The following is a 24,087-nucleotide window of genomic DNA, read 5'->3' on the forward strand; positions in this document are numbered from 1 at the left end:
TGTGGACTACAGGAAAAGGAGCACCGAGCACGTCCCCATTCTCATCGACGGGGCTGTAGTGGAGCAGGTTGAGAGCTTCAAATTCCTTGGTGTCCACATCAACAACAAACTAGATTGGACTAAACACACCAAGACAGTCGTGAAGAGGGCACGACAAAGCATATTCCCCCTCAGGAAACTAAAATGATTTGGCATGGGTCCTGAGATCCTCAAAAGGTTCTACAGCTGCAACATCGAGAGCATCCTGACCGGTTGCATCACTGCCTGGTATTGCAATTGCTCGGCCTCCGACTGCAAGGCACTTCAGAGGGTAGTGCGTATGGGGGCAAAGCTGCCTGCCATCCAGGACCTCTACACCCGGCGGTGTCAGAGGAAGGCCCTAAAAATTGTCAAAGACCCCAGCCACCCCAGTCATAGACTGTTCTCTCTAATACCGCATGGCAAGCGGTACCGGAGTGCCAAGTCTAGGACAAAAAGGCTTCTCAACAGTTTTTATCTGTTCATCAGTTTATCTTATATGCATAGTCACTTTAACTATACATTCATGTACATACTACCTCAATTGGCCCGACCAACCAGTGCTCCCGCACATTGGCTAACCGGGCTATCTGCATTGTGTCCCACCACCCGCCAACCCCTCTTTTTACGCTTCTGCTATTCTCTGTTCATTATATATGCACAGTCACTTTAACAATACCTACATGTACATACTACCTCAATAAGCCTGACTAACAGGTGTCTGTATATAGCCTTGCTACTCTTTTTTCAAATGTCTTTCTACTGTTGTTTTATTTCTTTACTTACCTACACACACACACACACACACACACACACACACCTTTTTTTGGCACCATTGGTTAGAGCCTGTAAGTAAGCATTTCACTGTAAGGTTTACACCTGTTGTATTCAGCGCACGTGACAAATAAACTTTGATTTGATTTGATTTGATTCTGGATGATAGCGGGCTGAACAAGCCCTGGCTCAGGTGGTTGATGTCCTTGATGATCTTTTTGGCCTTCCTGTGACATTGGGTGCTGCAGGTGTCCTGGTAGGAAGGCAGTGTGCCCTCGGTGACGCTTTGGGCAGATCGCACCACCCTCTGGAGAGCACTGCGGTTGCGAGTTGCCACACCAGGTTATGATACAGCCCAACAGGATGCTCTCAATTGTGCATCTGTAAAAGTTTGTGAGGGTCTTAGGGGCCAAGCCAAATTTCTTCAGCCTCACCACACTGTCTATGTGGGTGGACCATTCCAGATTGACAGTGATGTGTACGCCGAGGAACTTGAAGCTTTCCACCTTCTCTACTGCGGTCCTGTCGATGTGGATAGGGGTGTGCTCCCTCTGCTGTTTCCTGAAGTCCACGATCAGCTCCTTCATTTTGTTGCGGTTGAGGGAGAGGTCGTTCTCATGGCACCATTTGCCAAGATAATACATCCACCTAAGAAATGTGGCGTATCCAAAAGCTGATTAAACAGCATGATCATTACACAGGTGCACCTTGTGCTGGGGACAATCAAAGGCCACTCTAAAATGTGTGTGCAGTTGGCATGCTGACTGCAGTAATGTCCACCAGAGCTGTTGCCAGTGAATTGAATGTTCATTTCTCAACCATAAGCCGCTTCCAACATCGTGTTAGAGAATTTGGCAGTACATCCAACGGGTCTCACAACCGCACACCACGTGTAACCACGCCAGCCCAGGAACTCCACATCAGGCTTCTTCACCTGCGGGATCTTCTGAGACCAGCCACCAAGATAACTGATGAAACTGTAGGTTTGAAAAACCAAAGAATTTCTGCACAAACTGTCAGAAACCGTCTCAGGGAAGCTCATTTGCGTGCTCGGCGTCCTCACCAAGGTCTTGACCTGGCTGCTGTTCGGATGTCGTAACTGACCTTCGATGGCCACTGGCACCCTAGAGAAGTGGGGTGGCATAAGCTAAGGGCAATGAACACAATTGCATTTTATCGATGGCAATTTGAATGCACAGAGATACCATGATGAGATCCTAAGGCCCATTGTCATGCCATTCAACCGCCGCCAGCATGATAATGCATTGCCCCGTGTAGCAAGGATCTGTACACAATTCCTGGAAGGATTTTTTTTCTGCAGTTCTTCCATGGCCTATATACTCAACAGACAAGTCACCCATTGAACATGTTTGGGATGCAGCGTGTTCCAGTTCCCACCAATATCCAACAACTTTACACAGCCATTGAAGAAGAGTGGGACGACATTCCACAGGCCACAATCAACAGCCTGATCAACTCTGCGAAGGAGATGTATCTCGCTGCATGAGACAAATGGTGGTCATACCAGATACTGACTGGTTTTTTGATCCACACCCCTACCAGTCATGTGAAATCCATAGAGTTACTGATTTCCTTACATGAACCGTAACTCAGTAAAATCTTTGAAATTGTTGCATGTTGTGTTTATATTTTTGTTCAGTGTACAAATAAAGTGGAACAGTAAATGTAACCATAAAAACTGACTAGCTGTAACAGGATTCTTCTGTTTAAGGAGAGCTGGACCAAAACGCAGTGTGGTTATTGCGATACATCTTTAATAAAGATGAAAATAGAACAATATATAAAAACAAGAAATGGGGAAAAAACAAAAAACGCCCTATCTGGTGTAACAAACACAAAGACAGGAACAATCACCCACAAAAACCCAACACAAAACAGACTACCTAAATATGGCTTCCAATCAGAGACAATGGCTAACACCTGCCTCTGATTGAGAACCATATCAGGCCCAAACACAGAAACAGACAAACAAGACATCCAACATAGAATGCCCACTCAGATCACACCCTGACCAAACAAAACATAGAACATACAAAGCAAACTATGGTCTACTAACTACTAATTATCTTGGTGCTGGACCAGCATTGTGGAGTCGTGAGAGAAATAATCGCTCTTGGTTCATATAATTTTTTATGCCAAAACGGGTTCACGGCCCAAAACAAGTTTGGAAAGCCCTGTGCTAGACTCGACAACAGAATAACACTGGGATCTGCCATGGAATTAAAAGTATTATCTTTTGTTTTGTTTTTCAGTGCTACCAAGTCACACATGTGGAAATCCAGGGTTGATACCAAAAGGAGTAATTCATGGAACAAGGTACAACATTGGAGACAAGATCCGTTACAGTTGTCTCATGGGATATATACTGGAGGGACATGCTGCACTCACTTGTATTGTGAGTCCAGGTACCGGTGCATCGTGGGACTTTCCAGCACCATTTTGTCGGGGTAAGACACAGTTTGCAGTGTATTTACATATAATATCATATTATTTTACAATACTGTTTGGAGGGTAAGAAATTCCCTGGATCATCATTTAGTTGTGTTGATCCTGGATCATCATTTAGTTGTGTTGATCCTGGATCATCATTTAGTTGTGTTTATCCTGGATTATCCTTGAACCTGAAGTATCAAATCATAGGTTTTAGAGGTCTTAGGAAGGTCACAAGGCAGTAGCTTCCAATGGCCACTGTTTTGGTTGTTCAACTTGCAACAACAACCACATTTATTTTACAGATTTGCCAATCTTGTGTCAGGAACAAGGCCAATCTTAGTTGCTGTAAAACCTTCATCTCTTACTAGTAAATATTTGTCCACTCAATAGGAGCTGAAACAACAGAGAGTCAGGACTCAGTCGAGACTGATTTATTTTAGAAGAGCAAGTTGTGACCCAGTCAGTAATGCAATTGTCTCTCACTTATTTTCTTAATTTTAGCTGAAGGAGCTTGTGGTGGGACATTGAGGGGAACAACAGGGACAATATCGAGTCCACACTTCCCCTCAGAGTATGAGAATAATGCAGACTGCACATGGAGTATTCTGGCTGAACCAGGGGACACCATCGCCCTAGTCTTCAGCGATTTCCAGCTGGAAGACAGATACGACTTCCTGGAGATAAGTGGGACTGAGGCACCATCAATATGGTAAGTAATTAACAAACACAATATAATTAAAGCACCTAATTCCTTGTATTCTAATGGTGGCAACTGTCATGGTATCACTGCTCTGCTGATTGCTAGCAAAGTAATTTATGGTGATTCACAAATGTATGAAAGCTATTTAAGTTAGTGTTTTTGTGTTATACAGTTGATCCCAGTATGTCAATAACAGACCTTTATTTTCCATTGAGAGAATGCAAAGATGAGTCACTAAAGTTGTACAGGACCTCACACCACTTTTGGAGAATAGATCATAATGTTTAAGTTTGTCCTGTCAAGAGCTGAGACATTTCAGGTCTTGAAACATGACACTTCAATAACCGGTTCATTTGAGAATTCCGTGACAAAATAATATTCAAGACCTATTGTCAACGGAATGCTACTGCAATGCAGAGCACTATAGTGTGTTCTGAGCAGAATGGGATGAAATATCTGTATTTAAACATACATACACAGCCTGTGAAGACTGTTGAAACTACCTGTGAAGACTGTTGATTAGGCTCATTTCTGTTAGGGAATTCCATTTAAAAACAATGTGTCCATTTTAGGACACCCTCATTCCAACGTCCTTCACACTAGTTGTGGTAACTTGACAAGGAATGCCCACACGCATTTCAATATTACTTTCCTTTACTTTCAACTTAAGAAATAAAAGGTGTACAGCCATGTACAAACGGTGCAAATACAGCTAAACGATACAGCCCTCTCAACATGTGGTAGAGTCACATTGCACAGATTCGTCGGGGTGATGACATCATCCAAGGGGAAAGGTCACAGTCATTGCCAATAATAACCATGCACACATGAATAGCAATCATACTATACAGCAGGTAAGTACAATACATATTCAATGTAATTATTTGTATAGTGTCCACACTATAACACTAGTGATCACCACCGATATGGAAAATCTGTATAAATGTCAGTAAAAATGTTCAGTACAATATCGATATCATATTAGTTTCATGATATAATGGCCTATAATGGCCTAGCAGTTAGAGTGTTGGGCCAGTAACCGAATTGTGGCTGGTTCGAATACCTGAGCCGACAAGGTGAAAAATGTGCCCTTGAGCAAGGCACTAACCCCTAATTTGTTCCAGGTGTGCTGTACTACTATGACCCTGTACAACAATACATTTCACTGCACCTATCTGGTGTATGTCACAATAAAACATATTTTTGTATATATATTTTTATGAATATCTGCATTACTGCACCATCTCATGATACAATGGGGTCCATAACTATTGATGAAGATGAGCAAAAAAGACTGGATATAATAAATAATATTGTATACTCCAAAAAGTTGAGAAATTCAGATAAATATTTTGTTAACGAGTAAAATAAAAATAAAAAATGGTCAAAATGATGGCACCCCTGTTTTCAGGCTAATGACACTGAATCCTTTTCTTAAAATGTTTTATGTGTTTGGAGGACACATTGGGGGGGATCTTAGACCAGTCTTCCATGCAGAATATTTCCAGATAATGGATATCCATTCTCTGTGCTTATGGACTGCCATCATGGACTGCCATCTTGGACTGCCATCTTGGACTGCCATCATGGACTGCCATCATGGACTGCCATCATGGACTGCCATCATGGACTGCCATCATGGACTGCCATCATGGACTGCCATCTTGAATTCAAACCACAGGTTTTCAATGGGTTTCAAGCCCCGTTGAAAGTCCCAAGTACATTTCTGCATAAGCTTTGAATATTATTTGAAATGTTATTTGTTAAAAATATATATTTTAAAGGAATAGTTTTACCAGATTGAAACAAGAGTTTAGCTTACGGTATAGGGTTGACTTTAAAGCTGGGGGACAAATGTAAATGTATTACTATTCACATTAAAAATCTTTAGATATGACTTTCCCAAAGCAACAAAATAGCTAGGACTTTACAATGATGGTGAAAACGAGGGAAAATCTTGGGGTTAAATGGTTTAAAATTGTTTTAATGAAAACAGGCTGCTATTGAAATGTTTAACATGGTTTAGATTAGTTACAGCATAGATGTATTTGAGCCAACTGTTAAATGTAGTGTTTTATCAAACATACGCATATAATGTCTGAAGGGCATGAAAGGCACTCTATTCGTGGAACAACTATATCTAATTAGCAACATGTAGTATTTGCTTTGACTCCCAAGTAATATTTATACTGAATAGTATAATTTTTCTGGACTTCAACAAACCACTAGACTTATTTTACCAAAGGTTTGAGGAACTTTTCTGAATATGCTTCTGCCAAACCCACCACTGATGTGGATGGCATTATAGCACTATTTTCATGTCATCTGACCATGACATGAAAATAGAGCTCTTTGGCAATGCACCCCAGTGGTGGGTTGGCGTCGAAAAACAGCAGCATGTTTGCTTTCAGTATGTGTTTTGTTTGCACACAGCTGGGTGATCAATTACATCCGATGCAGTAAACAGCATAATATAATTATGGCAAATTAATTGGTAGTTATGTCACATAATATCCCATTTACAATAGAGCAACCATCTTACAATCATTTCACATCTGTATATGTAGTTAGAATTCAATAAGAGGGGTTTCTCTCTCATGTAAAGTGGGGCAAAAAAGTATTTAGATTTTTTTTTTCTCATTTTGTCTGTCATAGTTGAAGTGTACCTATGATGAAAATTACAGGCCTCTCTCATCTTTTTAAGTGGGAGAACTTGCACAATTGGTGGCTGACTAAATACTTTTTTTGCCCCACTGTACATGTAAGCTCAGCAAAAAAATAAATGTCCTCTCACTGTCAACTGCGTTCATTTTCAGCAAACTTAACATGTGTAAATATTCGTACATAACAAGATTCAACAACTGAGACATAAAGTGAACAAGTTCCACAGACATGTGACTAACAGAAATGGAATGTGTCCCTGAACAAAGGGGGGTCAAAATTAAAAAGTAACAGTATCTGGTGTGGCCACCAGCTGTGCAGTGCATCTCCCCCTCATGGACGGCACCAGATTTGCCAGTTCTTGCTGTGAGATGTTACCCCACTCTTCCACCAAGGCACCTGCAAGTGCCCGGAAATTTCTGTGGGGATTGGCCCTAGCCCTCACCCTCCGATCCAACATGCTCCGGTCCCAGACATGCTCAAAGGGATTGAGATCCGGGCTCTTCGCTGGCCATGGCAGAACACTGACATTCCTGTCTTGCAGGAAATCACGCACAGAACGAGCAGAATTGCTGGTGGCATTGTCATGCTGGAGGGTCATGTCAGGATGATCCTGCAGGAAGGGTACCACATGAGGGAGGAGGATGTCTTCCCTGTAACGCACAGCATTGAGATTGCCTGCATTGACAACAAGCACAGTCCTATGATGCTGTGACACACTGCCCCAGACCATGATGGACCCTCCACCTCAAAATGTATCCCGCTCCAGACTACAGACCTCGGTGTAACGCTCATTCTTTCGACAATAAACACAAATCTGACCTTCACCCCTGGTGAGACAAAACCGTGACTTGTCAGTGAAGATCGCTTTTTGCCAGTCCAGTCTGGTCCAGCGATGGTGGGTTTGTGCCCATAGGCGACGTTGTTGCCGGTGATGTCTGGTGAGGACCTTCCTTACAACAAGCCTACAAACCCTCAGTCCAGCCTCTCTCTATTGCGGACAACCTGAGCACTGATGGAGGGATTGTGCGTTCCTGGTGTAACTCAGGCAGTTGTTGTTGTACCTGTCCCACAGGCGTGATGTTCAGATGTACTGATCCTGTGCAGGTGTTGTTAAATGTGGTCTGCCACTGTGAGGACGATCAGCTGTCCGCCCTGTCTCCCTGTAGCGCTGTCTTAGGCATCTCACATTACAGACATTGCAATTTATTGCCCTGGTCACATCTCCTTGCAGCATTCCTAAGGAACGTTCTCACAGATGAGCAGGGACCTTGGGCATCTTTCCTTTGGTGTTTTTCAGAGTCAGTAGAAAGGCCTCTTTAGTGTCCTAAGGTTTCATAACTCTGACCTTAATTGCCTACCATCTGTAAGCTGTTATTGTCTTAACGACTGTTCCACAGGTGCATGTTCATTAATTGTTTATGGTTCATTGAACAAGCATGGGAAACAGTGTTTAAACCCTTTACAATGACGATCTGTGAAGTTATTTGGGTTTTTATTGATGATCTTTGAAAGACAGTGTCCTGAAAAAGAGGCTTTTCTTTTTTGCTGACTTTATATTGACACTTCACATGGAGTTGACAGTGTGACGTGGTGAGGTTGGACCCAGGTGCAGAGAAGAGACCAGACAAGGAATCAGTGGTTAAAGATAAACATAATACTTTACTGAGAAACAGTAGCCACAGGATCACAGTGCACTTGGGGGGAAAAAACAGCAAACACTAAGTCTCAACCACTCACTCAGGACACAAAAGAACGCACCCAGTAAACAATTCAAGCTTCTGCAAAGGACCACATAAAACACACCTCTTTTAACAGGGACACAATCATGAAATAATAACACACGCCTGAGTCCAATAAAAGTCTCTAGGGCGGTCTCTGCCGCCCCCTGGCGCCAGGAGGAACCATGTCAGACGGGCTGCTTCTGTCTGAATTAATTAAACTCAGACAAATGAATACGATTATAAAATATCATATATTGGTCACTGATACGTCGTTGACACAAGAGGTGAGGACTTGTGATTGATATACAAACAGACATGAAGGAATGAGACTTGGTGAACAAGATTGACAACTGACAGGTGGTCAAATTCCTGTATTGATGCCTGATACATATCATGCTCTTAGGGAGCTCCCTGAAAGGCTTTCCTGAAGCAATTTCCACCACATGATCCTGGCAGGCAGGTGCCTGACAAGCTGTCATGCCAGATTTTGTCACTCTTCATAGCACAATAAATATGTTCATTTCATTATTGAACTCTTTAGCCAATGTGAAGACAATTTATTTAATTCATACATGTGATTCAAATTAAACCAATAATACTATAATTTGGTGGGTGCTTATATTTGTTCCTATTTCACAGATGTACAAGTGTGTATTAATACACATGTGAATTGGAATTATATATATTTTTATATCCCAACTCTCCCTGAGACACCGTCAGCACAAGGGATATTTTCGACTTGAGCTGTTAAAATCAATGTTGATGTCACCCAAATGGCATATTCGCTTCGAAAGGGTATTTTCAGAAGTTTCGAAAGCTTGCTTAAAGTGGAACTGACAGCATTTTATCAACATGGAATCTTATTAAAATCTGTTCAAATACATCCTCAGGAAGGATGACACCATTTTTTCTGTAAATCATGCAGCGCATTATGTCAAGTTTTCAGATTTTAGAGAAACAACAAATGTCGGTACATATAAGTGTCTTATATCGGCTGAAGGCTTAAATTCTTGTTAATATAACTGTACTGTCCAATTTTCAGTAGCTATTACTGCAAGAAAATGCCATGCTATTGTTTGAGGAGAGCTCCTAACAAGAAAACACTTTCTTCACCGGGATAGGTTTGATAAATTCACTTCTGAAGGTGAAATGTGTGTACTTACATTCTGAAATCTTGCTCTGATTTATCATCCAAAGGGTCCCAGAGATAACAGGAAGTGTCATTTTGTTAGATAAAATCCTTTTTCATATCGTAAAAAGGTCCAGATAGCATGCACGATTGATTTTGTATTTCAACTCGTTCAATTTGCAAAGAAAGGAATCTGTGAAAATCTCACCCTAAACGTTGTTTCAACGAGTCAAATCACATTCGTATATATTCCTTGGAGAGCCTAGAAGGTAACAAGACTTCACTGTATCATTAGGGGTGTAGTATATCCTATAGGACACCATATTTGGTTAGAGAGCAACACCTTCATGGCACGCCGATGGCGCGGGCAGTCATCACTTGAACGACTGTATCGTTGTCAAATAAACACCAATCGGAGTCAAACAAAGCTAGATAGACAGCCAATGAGCTGGGCTTTACGGGAGTATCCAGAAAATGTCAAATGTAGCTACTAACCTTGTATGACAGCATACCTTCTAATTTTGGACTAAAATTATAAGGATATTCAGAGTTATGAAAACTGGTTGTTTTGCAAATGTTGAACTTATAATATGGCTACTAATACTTGGAAAGCTCAATCAAAGTCCACGTATACAATTTTGATGATATTCTTGCAAAAAAATGTAATATGAATGCGAATGTCTCCTTCACGATCTGCCCAAATGTACCTGGGGACTTCACACTAAAAGTATTGTCATTCACTCATACTTCAAGTTATCCATCTGAAACTTTGCACACACACTGCTCCCATCTCGTGTACACTATCATAATTACAACCAGATTAATGGCTAGAACTGTGAACTTTCTCTGCATTTCAAAGATTGTGGTAGAAAGAGACTGGTTGGTTTTTCTTTGTATTTTCTTCTACCAGATCTATTGTGTTATATTCTCCTACATTCAATTTACATTTCCACAAACTTCAAAGTGTTTCCTTTGAAATGGTACCAAGAATATGCATATCCTTGCTTCAGGGCCTGAGCTACATGCAGTTAGATTTGGATATGTCATTTCGGAGAAAATTGAAAAAAAGGGGACTATCCCTAAGAAGCTTTAACTAAGGCATTTGTGAAAATGATCTACAAATATAGTGTGGGAAAAAGGCTGTGCTTTTGGACAATTAATAGACACTGCAGTAAATACAACCTAATAAAAACATCTGTCTTGTCCAGGACCCGGAGTCTCCGCAGACCGGTGCGCCATAGCCAATCAGAGCTACGGTAGGCCTTTATGCAAACAAGCCATTTGCCACACAGGCCTGCCATCATTCACTGAACTGGACTGTGTGTTTACAGGAAGTTGCAACAGCGAGACTTTAGATCATTAGAACGCATTCGGCAAAAGCCACAAAATACACCTGAATGAATTTCTGCAAATATGTTGCTAAGTCCTCTTGCATTTGGGAACTTTACAGTCCTATTGATCAAACAACCATAAAAAGGTAGGCTATCTTTCCCTATATAAATATCAACAACATCAAGATCAACAACTACTGCTAGCCAGAGCAATATGAGCTAAAATCTAAAGAAAGGTACATCATGCCGGAAACCCTAGGCCCACTCCAATTCGCATACCGCCCCAACAGATCCACAGATGAGGCAATCTCAATCGCACTCCACACTGCCCTTTCCAGGAGAGGACTAAGTACACACTCCTGAGGGGCCCCAGTGTTAAGGATCAGCATGGCAGAAGTGTTGCTTTTTTTCACCTTTATTTAACCAGGTAGGCTAGTTGAGAACAAGTTCTCATTTACAACTGCGACCTGGCCAAGATAAAGCATAGCAGGGTGTTGCCATCGTGACCAGTGAACTGAGATAAGGCGGAGCTTTACCTAGCATGGACTTGTAGATGACCTGGAGCCAGTGGGTCTGGCGACGAATATGTAGCGAGGGCCAGCCGACTAGAGCATACAGGTATAAGGTGCTTTAGTAACAAAGCGGATGGCACTGTGATAAACTGCATCTAGTTTGCTGAGTAGAGTATTGTAAGCTATTTTGTAGATGACATCACCGAAGTCGAGGATCGGTAGGATAGTCAATTTTACTAGGGTAAGTTTGGCGGCGTGAGTGAAGGAGGCTTTGTTGCGAAATAGAAAGCCGACTCTAGATTTGATTTTGGATTGGAGATGTTTGATATGAGTCTGGAAGGAGAGTTTACAGTCTAGCCAGACACCTAGGTACTTATAGATGTCCACATATTCTAGGTCGGAACCATCCAGGGTGGTGATGCTAGTCGGGCGTGCGGGTGCAGGCAGCGAACGGTTGAAATGCATGCATTTGGTTTTACTAGCGCTTAAGTGTAGTTGGAGGCCACGGAAGGAGTGTTGTATGGCATTGACGCTCGTTTGGAGGTTAGATAGCACAGTGTCCAAGGAAGGGCCAGAAGTATACAGAATGGTGTCGTCTGCGTAGAGGTGGATCAGGGAATCGCCCGCAGCAAGAGCAACATCATTGATATATACAGAGAAAAGAGTCGGCGTGAGAATTTAACCCTGTGGTACCCCCATAGAGACTGCCAGAGGACCGGACAACATGCCCTCCGATTTGACACACTGAACTCTGTCTGCAAAGTAGTTGGTGAACCAGGCAGAGCAGTCATTAGAAAAACCGAGGCTACTGAGTCTGCCGATAAGAATATGGTGATTGACAGAATCGAAAGCCTTGGCCAGGTCGATGAAGACGGCTGCACAGTACTGTCTTTTATCGATGGCGGTTATGATATCGTTTAGTACCTTGAGCGTGGCTGAGGTGCACCCGTGACCGGCTCGGAAACCGGATTGCACAGCGGAGAAGGTACGGTGGGATTCGAGATGGTCAGTGATCTTTTTGTTGACTTGGCTTTCGAAGACCTTAGATAGGCAGGGCAGGATGGATATAGGTCTGTAACAGTTTGGGTCCAGGGTGTCTCCCCCTTTGAAGAGGGGGATGACTGTGGCAGCTTTCCAATCCTTGGGGATCTCAGACGAGAGAGGTTGAACAGAGAGGTTGAACAGGCTGGTAATAGGGGTTGCGACAATGGCGGCGGATAGTTTCAGAAATGGAGGGTCCAGATTGTCAAGCCCAGCTGATTTGTATGGGTCCAGGGGGCGGCCCGTCAAGAAGTCCAGGATCCAATTGCAATGGGAGGTGTTAAGTCCCAGAGTCCTTAGCTTAGTGATGAGATTCATGGGCACTATGGTGTTGAACACTGAGCTATAGTCAGTGAACAGCATTCTCACATAGGTGTTCCTTTTGTCCAGGTGAGAAAGGGCAGTGTGGAGTGTGATTGAGATTGCATCATCTGTGGATCTGTTGGGGTGGTGGGCGAATTGGAGTGGGTCGAATTGGAGGTCCGGGAGGATGCTGTTGATGTGAGCCATGACCAGCCTTTCAAAGCACTTCATGGCTACCGATTTGAGTGCCACGGACGGTAATCATTTAGGCAGGTTACCTTCGCTTCCTTGGGCACAGGGACTATGGTGGTCTGCTTAAAACATGTAGGTATTACAGACTCAGTCAGGGAGAGGTTGAAAATGTCAGTGAAGACATTTGACAGTTGGTCTGCACATGCCATGAGTACACATCCTGGTAATCAGTCTGACCCAGCAGCTTTGTGAATGTTGGTCTGTTTAACTTATCTCGGGTAGGGGGCACTATTTTCACCTCTGGATGAAAATCTTGCCCAAAGTAAACTACCTGCCACTCAGGCCCAGAAGCTAGGATATGCATATATTTGAATAGAAAATGTTCTAAAGTTTCCAGAACTGTTAAAATATTGTCTGTGAGTATAACAGAACTGATTTGGCAAGGGAAAACCTGAAAAAAATCCATCCAGGACGTAGGATTGTTTTATTTTTGTCATTTTCTATTCAATGCCATTACAGTACCCATTGACTTAGGACTCAAATTGCGATTCCTATGCCTTCCACTAGATGTCATCAGTCTTTAGAAATTGTGTCAGGCTTGTATTCTGAAAAATGAGGGAGTAAGACCAGTCTGAATGAGTGGACCCTACAGTGTCACAGAGCTTTTTCATGCGCAATCCCGAGAGCGCACCTTTCTTGTTTACCTTTTATATTGACAACGTAATTGTCCGGTTGAAATATTATTGATTATTTACGCTAAAAACAACATGAGAATTGAATATAAACATCATTTGACATGTTTCTATGAACTTTACAGATACAATTTGGATTTGTTGTCTGCCTGTTGTGACTGCGTTTGAGCCTGTGGATTACTGAAGAAAACGTGCAAACAAAACGGAGGTTTTTGGATATAAAGGGAGACTTTATCAAACTAAACTAACATATATTGAGTAAATGAATGTCTTCTGAGTGCAACCATATGAAGACCATCAAATGTAAGTGATTAATTGTATCTCTATTTCTGACTTGTGTAACTCTTCTACTTGGCTGGTTACTGTTTGTAAGGATTTGTCTGCTGGGCTATGTTCTCAGATAATCGCATGGTATGCTTTCGCCGTAAAGCCTTTTTGAAATCTGACACCGTGGTTGGATTAACAAGAAGTTCATCTTTAAACCTATGTAAAACACTTGTATGTTTTCTGAATTTTTATAATCAGTATTTCTGTTTTTGAATTTGGCACTCTCCAATTTCACTGGATGTTGGTCAGGTGTGACGCTACCGTCCCACGTACCCTAGTGAGGTTAAAGAGAGCGTTATCACATAGTCATCCAGAACAGCTGGTGTTCTCGTGCATGCTTCAGTGTTGCTTGCCTCGAAAAGAGCATAAATTCCTAGCCTTAAATTCGTCTGTTTTTGTCCAAAATATTGAGTCATTGAAAATTAAACAGTGCATCCCGAATGGAGGCAGCAAACAATGTTTTTTTAAATGTATTTTTAAAACCACTTATAAAGTTGGTTTTGTAGCATAAACTGGTATTTTATATTTTTGACTGATATTATGACTTTCTGTTTGTTTCATATCTGCAAAGCAGTAAAAACACTTTCAGTTCCACTATAAATTACACAGCACACAATACAGTATGAGTATCAATTGTGTCCCTGAAGCATCATTAGTCACTTAGCAATGGATATGAAGGAGATGTGTCAAGTGCTTCCATGGCGACAAATTATGTCACGTGACACCTTTTAACCAATTAAGGTCAGACTAGGATATGATCATCAGAAACACTGTATTTGACAGAAGCCACAATGACCAAACTCCCTTTATGTATGGCTCTATTTGTCAGCTGTCATGCCAATCATGTTATTGTGCAAAAAAGTTTTGAAGGTGATAGAGGTCTTATAAACTCTCAGGCAGAATAATGGATGTTGAATGCATTTGACACCTCATGTGTGACAACAGATATTTTTGATTAATGTGTATGGACAGCAAGTTTTGCACAACCATTGTAAGGTACACTCTTAAGAAAAAGAAGAACCTAAAAGGGTTCTTCTTCTGTCCCCATAGAAGAACCTTCTGAATAACCCTATTTGGTTCCAAAAAGAATCCATTTAGGTTCCATATAGAACCTTTAAATAGGGTTCTACATGGAACCCAAAAAGGGTTCTACCTGGAACCAAAAAATATTATTCTATGGGGACACCCGAAGAACCCTTTTGGAAACCTTTTTTCTAAGAGTGTAGTGTCCAACTGTCGAGAAATTGTTCTGCCTTGAAGTGTGATCAAAAAGTTATTATATTTAATCCATGGGATTTTGTCATATGACGATGTGTAGAATGTGCGTGGAAGGTTCTCCATTGTCATCAAATACTAGTTAAAGTCATCAGTGTAGATATGTTTGTCCTCATGACCTTTCATACATTGTGTTTCCAAAGCTGAATTAACAATATAATAACTACTGTATAAAATAAAAGCCCTCCTTTTCTTTCAAATGTTGCACCCACTTCACATTGGTTTTCAGAACATCATGATCTCATAACTACTACTACTCAATCAAATTATAAGGTTATAAAGCCATTATAAACTATTGCCGCCCCCCTATAATGTAAAATAGATTGACAAACAAGGATTTTAATGATTGTAGAATAGATAGATCATACACTTCATTCTAACAAAACCTCCCTTGCATTGTCTTGGATTGAAGGTCCAGCCGAAGTTGGCACAGGACAGTGAGCGAATAGCAATTACTGCTGAGTGGTGTTTGGGTTTTTTCTCAATTTCTTTTTTAACAGTGTTGTTCATTGGAGTGTGAAAACTAGGCTGAGAGGAAGAGGCAGTCTGAGCAGAAATAAGGCAAAGGTCTTCCCAATACAAGGCACAAGGAAAAGGAGCAAGAATTAAAAGGAAATTGCTGCTGTACTTGAAATAACCACTGTGTTTTTAGTACTGTTTGTGAAGATTTAAGAGTTGGCTAATGAACAGGTATTGGTTTCAGTTGCTGGGAGGCTATTGAAATAAACAGAGATTGAACTGGACTTAAAATGCCTGAGGTGTTTGGTGGAACAATCATGTGTCCATGGTCTGAGGTACTTTACCTAAATTGCTTCACCTGCAGCGACCCACTCCATCACCAAAGCTGCTTCCCATAAAGACTTCATTATGATGGGGAAATACAGATAGCACAGCATGTCGGTAAAGATTGATTTGAAAGATAACTGTACTGTCACCTCCCAAATTATTGGCACCCTTGATAAAGATGAGCAAAAAAAGACTGTATCAAATAAATAATACAAATAGCCAGCTATATTGCATGCTCAACAAATGTGAAAATTACATTATTTTAGACTAATACAATTACTCAGAGAAAAAAAATCCAAAGTAGACTCCAGATGTATAATGCATACTCAAGGGTTCTTCATCCTCCAGGGTTCTTCATCCTCCAAGGTTCTTCATCCAGGGTTCTTTATACTCCAGGGTTATTCATCCCCCAGGGTTCTTCATTCAGGTGTCGTGTTTTTGGCTTTGCCGGATTAAGTGATATGACATGCTATTCTATAAAATCCTTTCTCTGTAATTAATATTACCTGATTGAGCTAATCATGTAAATGTAATTAACTAGAAAGTCGGGGCACCACGAAAGAGTGTTTATAGAGCTGTTATCTTCCAAATAAACACTGAAAGACCTAGTAATATTTTACATTAATAGCAGTCAATATTAATCGTCACCTTATTTCAGTCTCATCTGAAAGTTATACATTCTTGGTCTTCACGAACCCTGGCTAACAAGTTGAATCAGCAATACAAAATTGGGTTTAATTATTTATTTACTGAACACCTAACTAATCATACAGAATTACATACACACAGAATGCAAATTATGTCATACAGAAAACGTCCCTGGTGGATGGAGCCAACATAATTTCTGGTTATACAAAGGAAAGGGGGTTGGGTTTGAGTGAAAGAGGGGGAAGACTGAGGAACAAAGGGAGAAGCCATGCTATCGTAAATACAGTATCTTATGCATTCTAAATTACCGCTGCGCTTCGGTAGGTTGGTTGTAGATGCTGGCCGTATTGGCCAACAGAGATCTTCCTGTCCTCGGGAAGAATGTCTCTGGTGGTAAATTGGATACGTTGTAGTATCGTCGCTGTGTGTTAGACTGGATACGTCGTCCATCCTTTCCTAGCCCATGTTTACAGCGGCCGCTGCTAACTCAACGGCTAGGATGTCTCACTTCTTTAGTGAATAAGAGTTCAAAGTTCATACCATTCACAACCAAAGCTCACGCTGAGGTTGGCTTAGTTCTGTAGTTGACATGTTAGTCCTTTTTAACGTATGGACCGTCGTCCTATCGTCCTCGGAACAGAAGGTTACATTTTCAGAAAGGGCTTATACAGTGGGGCAAAAAAGTATTTAGTCAGCCATCAATTGTGCAAGTTCTCCCACTTAAAAAGATGAGAGGCCTGTAATTTTCATCAAAGGTAGTACACTTCAACTATGACAGACAAAATTAGGAAAAATAATTCAGAAGATCATATTGTAGGATTTTTTAAATGAATTTATTTGCGAATTATGGTGGAAAATAAGTATTTGGTCAATAACAAAAATTTCTCATATACCCTTTGTTGGCAATGACAGAGGTCAAACGTTTTCTGTAAGTCTTCACAAGGTTTTCACACACTGTTACTGATGTTTTGGCCCATTCCTCCATGCAGATCTCCTCTAGAGCAGTGATCTTTTGGGGCTGTTGCTGGGCAACACGGACTTTCAACTCCCTCCAAAGATTTTCTATGGGGTTGAGATCTGGAGACTGGCTAGGCCACTCCAGGACCTTGAAATGCTTCTTACGAAGCCACTCCTTCGTTGCCCGGGTGGTGTGTTTGGGATCATTGTCATGCTGAAAGACCCAGCCACGTTTCATCTTCAATGCCCTTGCTGATGGAAGGAGGTTTTCACTCAATCTCACAATACATGGCCCCATTCATTCTTTCCTTCACACGGATCAGTCGTCCTGGTCCCTTTGCAGAAAAACAGCCCCAAAGCATGATGTTTCCACCCCCATGCTTCACAGTAGGTATGGTGTTCTTTGGATGCAACTCAGCATTCTTTGTCCTCCAAACATGAAGAGTTTTTACCAAATGTTATATTTTGGTTTCATCTGACCATATGATATTCTCCAAATCTTCTTCTGGATCATCCAAATGCTCTCTAGCAAACTTCAGACGGGCCTGGACATGTACTGGCTTAAGCAGGGGGACACATCTGGCACTGCAGGATTTGAGTCCCTGGCGGCGTAGTGTGTTACTGATGGTAGGCTTTGTTACTTTGGTCCCAGTTCTCTGCAGGTCATTCACTAGGTCTCCCCCGTGTGGTTCTGGGATTTTTGCTCACCATTCTTGTAAACATTTTGACCCCACGGGGTGAGATCTTGCGTGGAGCCCCAGATCGAGGGAGATTATCAGTGGTCTTGTATGTCTTCCATTTCCTAATAATTGCTCCCACAGTTCATTTCTTCAAACCAAGCTGCTTACCTATTGCAGATTCAGTCTTCCCAGCCTGGTGCAGGTCTACAATTTTGTTTCTGGTGTCCTTTTACAGCTCTTTGGTCTTGGCCATAGTGGAGTTTGGAGTGTGACTGTTTGAGGTTGTGGACAGGTGTCTTTTATACTGATAACAAGTTCAAACAGGTGCCATTAATACAGGTAACGAGTGGAGGACAGAGGAGCCTCTAAAAGAAGAAGTTACAGGTCTGTGAGAGCCAGAAATCTTGCTTGTTTGTAGGTGACCAGATACTTATTTTCCACCATAATTTGCAAATAAATTCATAAAAAAATCCTACAATGTGATTTTCTGGATTTTTTTTCTCATTTTGTCTGTCATAGTTGAAGTGTACCTATGATGAAAATTACAGGCCTCTCTCATATTTTTAAGTGGGAGAACTTGCACAAGTGGTGGCTGACTAAATACTTTTTTGCCCCACTGTATAGTGGAGGGAGAGAAGGGTGTGTTTCATAGTTTATAACCCATGTCTCTTCACAGGGGCGGGCCACTGATTGAGCAGAGCTCTAACCTTATGAAAACCCAATTCTCTCATTTGGAAGCTTAATTTAATCTTTTCACAAATAGTTTCATAATTAAATTGCACACAATTCCATGTGAATCTGATAACTAGAATGTGTAGACTTTCCCAGATACAGTTTATGTTGTCCTGTCATCAGTCATAATGTCTCAGATGACAACCGAACTGACATCATATTCATTAAGTACCAACGCATATTTTCAAATGGTTCTATTACCGTAATATGGTTATTTTCCCCCCAACGTTTGATGTTCCCAGACTCTCTATGTTTAACAAAGGCTATTCAAGAGTCCTTCAGTAGAGTCAAGAGAGAGAGGGGAGAAAGGTATTTATGGGGGGTCATGTCACGCCCTGACCTTAGAGAGCCGTTTTATTTCTCTATTTTGTTTGGTCAGGGTGTGATTTGGGGTGGGCTTTCTATGTTATCTGTTTCTTTGTTTTTGGCCGAGTGTGGTTCCCAATCAGAGGCAACTGTCCATCTTTGTCTCTGATTGGGAATCATACTTAGGCAGTCCTTTTTCCCTCTTTCATTTGTGGGATCATGTTTTTGCATTGGTTGTTATTTTGCCCTGCAGTACGTCACGTTCATATGTGTTTTGTTGTTGTCGGTGTTCATTAAATACATTTAAAAAATGAACCCTTACCACGCTGCACTTTGGTCCACTTCTTCCCATGACGATCGTGACAGAAGATCCCACCACAAAAGGACCAAGCAGCGTGGCCAGGAGGAGAAGGGATCCTGGGAACGGGAGAGAAGGGAGTTTAGGACACCGTGAACATGGGAGGAGATCATGGCAGGCGACAAAAGCCTGCCATGGAAACAGGCGGAGGCAGATAGAGAGGAGCAGAGAGATCAGGAGTTACGGCAGAGACGGGAGCACGAGAGGCAACACAAAAAAAATGGTTTGGCGAGCGGGGCGAGTGGAGTTGGTCACGGTTCCAGTGCCATGTTTTCCGGTTTTATGCACCGTGCCTTCAGTACACAGTCACAGCCCGGTAAATTCTCTCCGTAACTGCCGCGTAAAGAGGGGTATCCAGCCAGGAAGGGGGGTGCCTGCTCAGAGCTCCTGGTCTCCAGTGCGCCTCCTCGGACCGGGATATCCTGCGCCGGCTCTGCGCAAGTTGTCTCCAGTGCGCCTGCACAGCTCAGTGCGTCCTGTGTCAGCACCTTGAACGTGCCGGGCTAAAGTGGTGATTCAGCCAGCAGGGGTTGTGCTAGCTCTAAGCTCCAGACCTCCAGTGTGCTTTCACAGCCCAGTGCGTCCTGTGCTGGTGCCACGCACTTGCTGGATTGAAGTGGGTATCCAGCCAGGACGGGTTGTGCCTGCTCCACGAACCAGGCCTCCAGTGTGTCTCTCCAGCCCGGTGAGTCCTGTGCCTGCTCCACGAACCAGGCCTCCAGTGTGTCTCTCCAGCCCGGTGAGTCCTGTGCCTGCTCCACGAACCAGGCCTCCAGTGTGTCTCTCCAGCCCGGTGAGTCCTGTGCCTGCTCCACGAACCAGGCCTCCAGTGTGTTTCTTCAGCCCGGTGAGTCCTGTGCCTGCTCCACGGACCAAGCCTCCTGTGTGTCTCCCCAGCCTGGTGAGTCCGGCGCCTCCAGCGATGGTCCCCAGTTTGGAGCCTCCGGCGATGATCCACGGTCCGGTTCCTCCGGCAACGATTCACGGTCCGGAGTCCCCAGCGACGGTCCAAGGTCCGGTTCCACAAAAGCAGAGGGATCAGAGTAGGGAGCGGGGGCTATGTCCCTAACCGGAGCCGCCACCGAGGGTAATTGCCCACCCGGACCCTCCCTTAAAGGTTCAGGTTTGCGGCCGGGAGTCCGCACCTTTGGGGGGGTCATGTCACGCCCTGACCTTAGAGAGCCGTTTTATTTCTCTATTTGGTTAGGTCAGGGTGTGATTTGGGGTGGGCATTCTATGTTATCTGTGGTTCCCAATCAGAGGCATCTGTCCATCGTTGTCTCTGATTGGGAATCATACTTAGGCAGTCCATTTTCCCTCTTTCATTTGTGGGATCTTATTTTTGCATTGGTTGCTATTTTACCCTGCAGTACGTCACATTCTTATTTGTTTTGTTGTTGTTGGTGTTCATTAAATAAATAAATAGAATGAACACGTACCACGCTGCCCTTTGGTCCACTTCTTCCCATGACGATCATGACAGGTCATAAACCTTACCCACAGGCCAACGTCATGACACAGGGTTCTTTATACTCCAGGGTTCTTCATCCCCCAGGGTTCTTCATCCAAGTTTCTTTTTACTCCAGGGTTCTTCATCCTCCAATGTTCTTCATCCAGGGTTCTTTATACTCCAGGGTTCTTCATCACCCAGGGTTCTTCATCCAGTGTTCTTCATTCTCCAGGGTTCTTCATCCAGGGTTTTTTATACTCCAGGGTTCTTCCTCCTCCATGGTTCTTCATCCAGGGTTCTTTATACTCCAGGGTTCTTCATCCCCCAGGGTTCTTCATCCTCCAGCATGCTTCATCCTCCAGCATTCTTCATCTTCCAGGGTTCTTCATCCTCCAATGTTCTTCATCCAGGGTTCTTTATACTCCAGGGTTCTTCATCACCCAGGGTTCTTCATCACCCAGGGTTCTTCATCCAGGGTTATTCATTCTCCAGGGTTCTTCATCCAGGGTTCTTCATTCTCCAGGGTTCTTCATCCAGGTTTCTTCATCCTCCACAGGGTTCTTCATCCAGGGTTTTTTATACTCCAGGGTTCTTCCTCCTTCAAGGTTCTTCATCCTCCATGGTTCTTCATCCAGGGTTCTTTATACTCCAGGGTTCTTCATCCCCCAGGGTTCTTCATCCAGTGTTCTTCATTCTCCAGGGTTCTTCATCCAGGGTTTTTTATACTCCAGGGTTCTTCCTCCTTCAAGGTTCTTCATCCTCCATGGTTCTTCATCCAGGGTTCTTTATACTCCAGGGTTCTTCATCCTCCAGCATGCTTCATCCTCCAGCATTCTTCATCTTCCAGGGTTCTTCATCCTCCAATGTTCTTCATCCAGGGTTCTTTATACTCCAGGGTTCTTCATCACCCAGGGTTCTTCATCACCCAGGGTTCTTCATCCAGGGTTATTCATTCTCCAGGGTTCTTCATCCAGGGTTCTTCATTCTCCAGGGTTCTTCATCCAGGTTTCTTCATCCTCCACAGGGTTCTTCATCCAGGGTTTTTTATACTCCAGGGTTCTTCCTCCTTCAAGGTTCTTCATCCTCCATGGTTCTTCATCCAGGGTTCTTTATACTCCAGGGTTCTTCATCCCCCAGGGTTCTTCATCCTCCAGCATGCTTCATCCTCCAGCATTCTTCATCTTCCAGGGTTCTTCATCCTCCAGCGTTCTTCATCCTCCAGCGTTCTTCATCCTCCAGAGTTCTTCATCCTCCAAATTGAACATCCATGCTTGCAAACACAAAGCAGACACAGAAAGTTAATGCACATATTTGCACGCTGTGGGATATGCACTTAGCTTGTTGTTAAACCATTTAAACCAGAAGAATGGAGCAATACAGCCATTCTGAAAATATATCAAAATGTGTGATGATTACTCAAGGCATCTGTGAAGTAAATGGGCTAGAGCAGCTAAGTTAACCCTGCAAAATATAAAACAAACTGCTTTCGAATTGAGTATGACATTGTATAATTCCAGCTAGAGTAAACCATGTGTGTGATTTTACAACACAAATGATCTGGTATGTACACTTAGCATTCCTACCAGTTAATTCACTCTGTAATGATTCCTGAAGTCATGCAGTGCATATGTTCCATTGTTACTAACAGCGGCCCATGTGTTTCATTTTGATGGAGGTGTTGGGTCACTTGGTTGAAATTAGAATCTTATTTTCTTCCAGGCTGACCGGTATGAATCTACCTTCCCCTGTCATCAGCAGCAAGAACTGGCTACGGCTACATTTCACATCTGACAGCAACCATCGACGGAAAGGATTTAGTGCCCAGTACCAAGGTAAGGGGTCAGTGTCAGAGGGCTAGGAGAGATCCCTTCCCATTGCAGGCAGTCATCAGTGCACATGGCAGTGAGTTCTTTGCCAGAGTTCAGCTAAACATGATGTCTTGGCCTGGCTTGGATTCTGCCAGCACACGGTTCGCAGGTATTTGTCTGGTTTCTTTTTACGAAGTTCAACACGGCTTGAGGCCCTCCAGGCTTAGTCACTAAGTGTAGTCTAAGATACTTCTGACTAAAAGAGAGTTGGGAAACTAAACCCAGTCTGCACATTATAATTCAATTATTTAGGATTTGTGTGTATTTTCCGGTAAAATTACAATACTACTTTTATTAATACCTGGCAAGGGGATGAAGTCATACTGGAGAGAGGATAACTCACACTGAACCTATTTTAGCTTTCTCATGGTTTAATTAGCTTCCCTGCATTACATAATTACCAGATTAGATTCCGAGTTGTATCCAAATCCAAATTGGCTCCCGCTGACAAAAATGCAGGCTACGCATCAAGTGCACTGCCTGCTGGGTACTGAGCCCAGTGGTGTTAGGTGACTGTGTGGCCACCACTATTCACAAGCTGGCCCTCCCTTGCCCTGCACAACAAATGACTCCTGTGCCTTGGATGTACTGATCCATAAAGACTAAATACCACAGACCCAATGAGGCTGGTTGATGTTTATTGGGATGAATCTTGTCCTGGAGGCAGAGCTGAGCGATCTCCACTAGATGGGCCAGCTGCAAAGTAAAAATTGGCCATACATCGTAAAAAAATCATAAAAACAAACATTTGCTTTTTGGTCTAAATTTAAGGTTAGGTCTGGGTATAAGGTTAGCGGTGTGGTTAAGGTTAGGGTTAGGTTTAAAGTCATATTTTATAACTTTGTGGCTGTGCCAGCTAGTGACTACCCTGCAGAGCTGCCTGCATTGCATGAGTCATCCCAATAAATTCCAACTTGCAAGAGCACGGAAGCCTGGGCACATTGGCACCCTCCTGGCCCTCTGCAATCACCTGGAGGACAGCTTGACATCTCTGCTTGTGAACTTCTACAGTAAACCCCATCTTCAAAGGATTTGGGGGAGGCAGGGAGGGACAGAGAGAGAGATGGGGAAGCTGCTTGCATAGCAAGGAATCTCACAGAAGTGTTTGCACGTTGTGACAGATTTTCTTTCAGCCTTTGCTCTTAGGGTGTTTTGCTAATTAATATAAT

General features: G+C 42.9%; 1 protein-coding gene across 1 annotated transcript in view; it reads left to right on the top strand.

Annotated features, from left to right (window-relative positions):
* Positions 1 to 24,087, top strand: part of LOC112223927 (CUB and sushi domain-containing protein 1) — a 236,962-nt gene that overhangs the window by 72,944 nt on the left and 139,931 nt on the right. Inside the window, exons 2-4 of the mRNA XM_042305838.1 lie at positions 3,066 to 3,260; positions 3,748 to 3,955; positions 22,770 to 22,882. Of these exons, the coding sequence (XP_042161772.1) occupies positions 3,066 to 3,260; positions 3,748 to 3,955; positions 22,770 to 22,882 (516 nt within the window). The remainder of the gene's footprint in view (positions 1 to 3,065; positions 3,261 to 3,747; positions 3,956 to 22,769; positions 22,883 to 24,087) is intronic.

Source organism: Oncorhynchus tshawytscha, linkage group LG25 (genome assembly GCF_018296145.1).
Source record: "Oncorhynchus tshawytscha isolate Ot180627B linkage group LG25, Otsh_v2.0, whole genome shotgun sequence".
In the NCBI taxonomy this organism is placed as follows: Eukaryota; Metazoa; Chordata; class Actinopteri; order Salmoniformes; family Salmonidae; genus Oncorhynchus; species Oncorhynchus tshawytscha.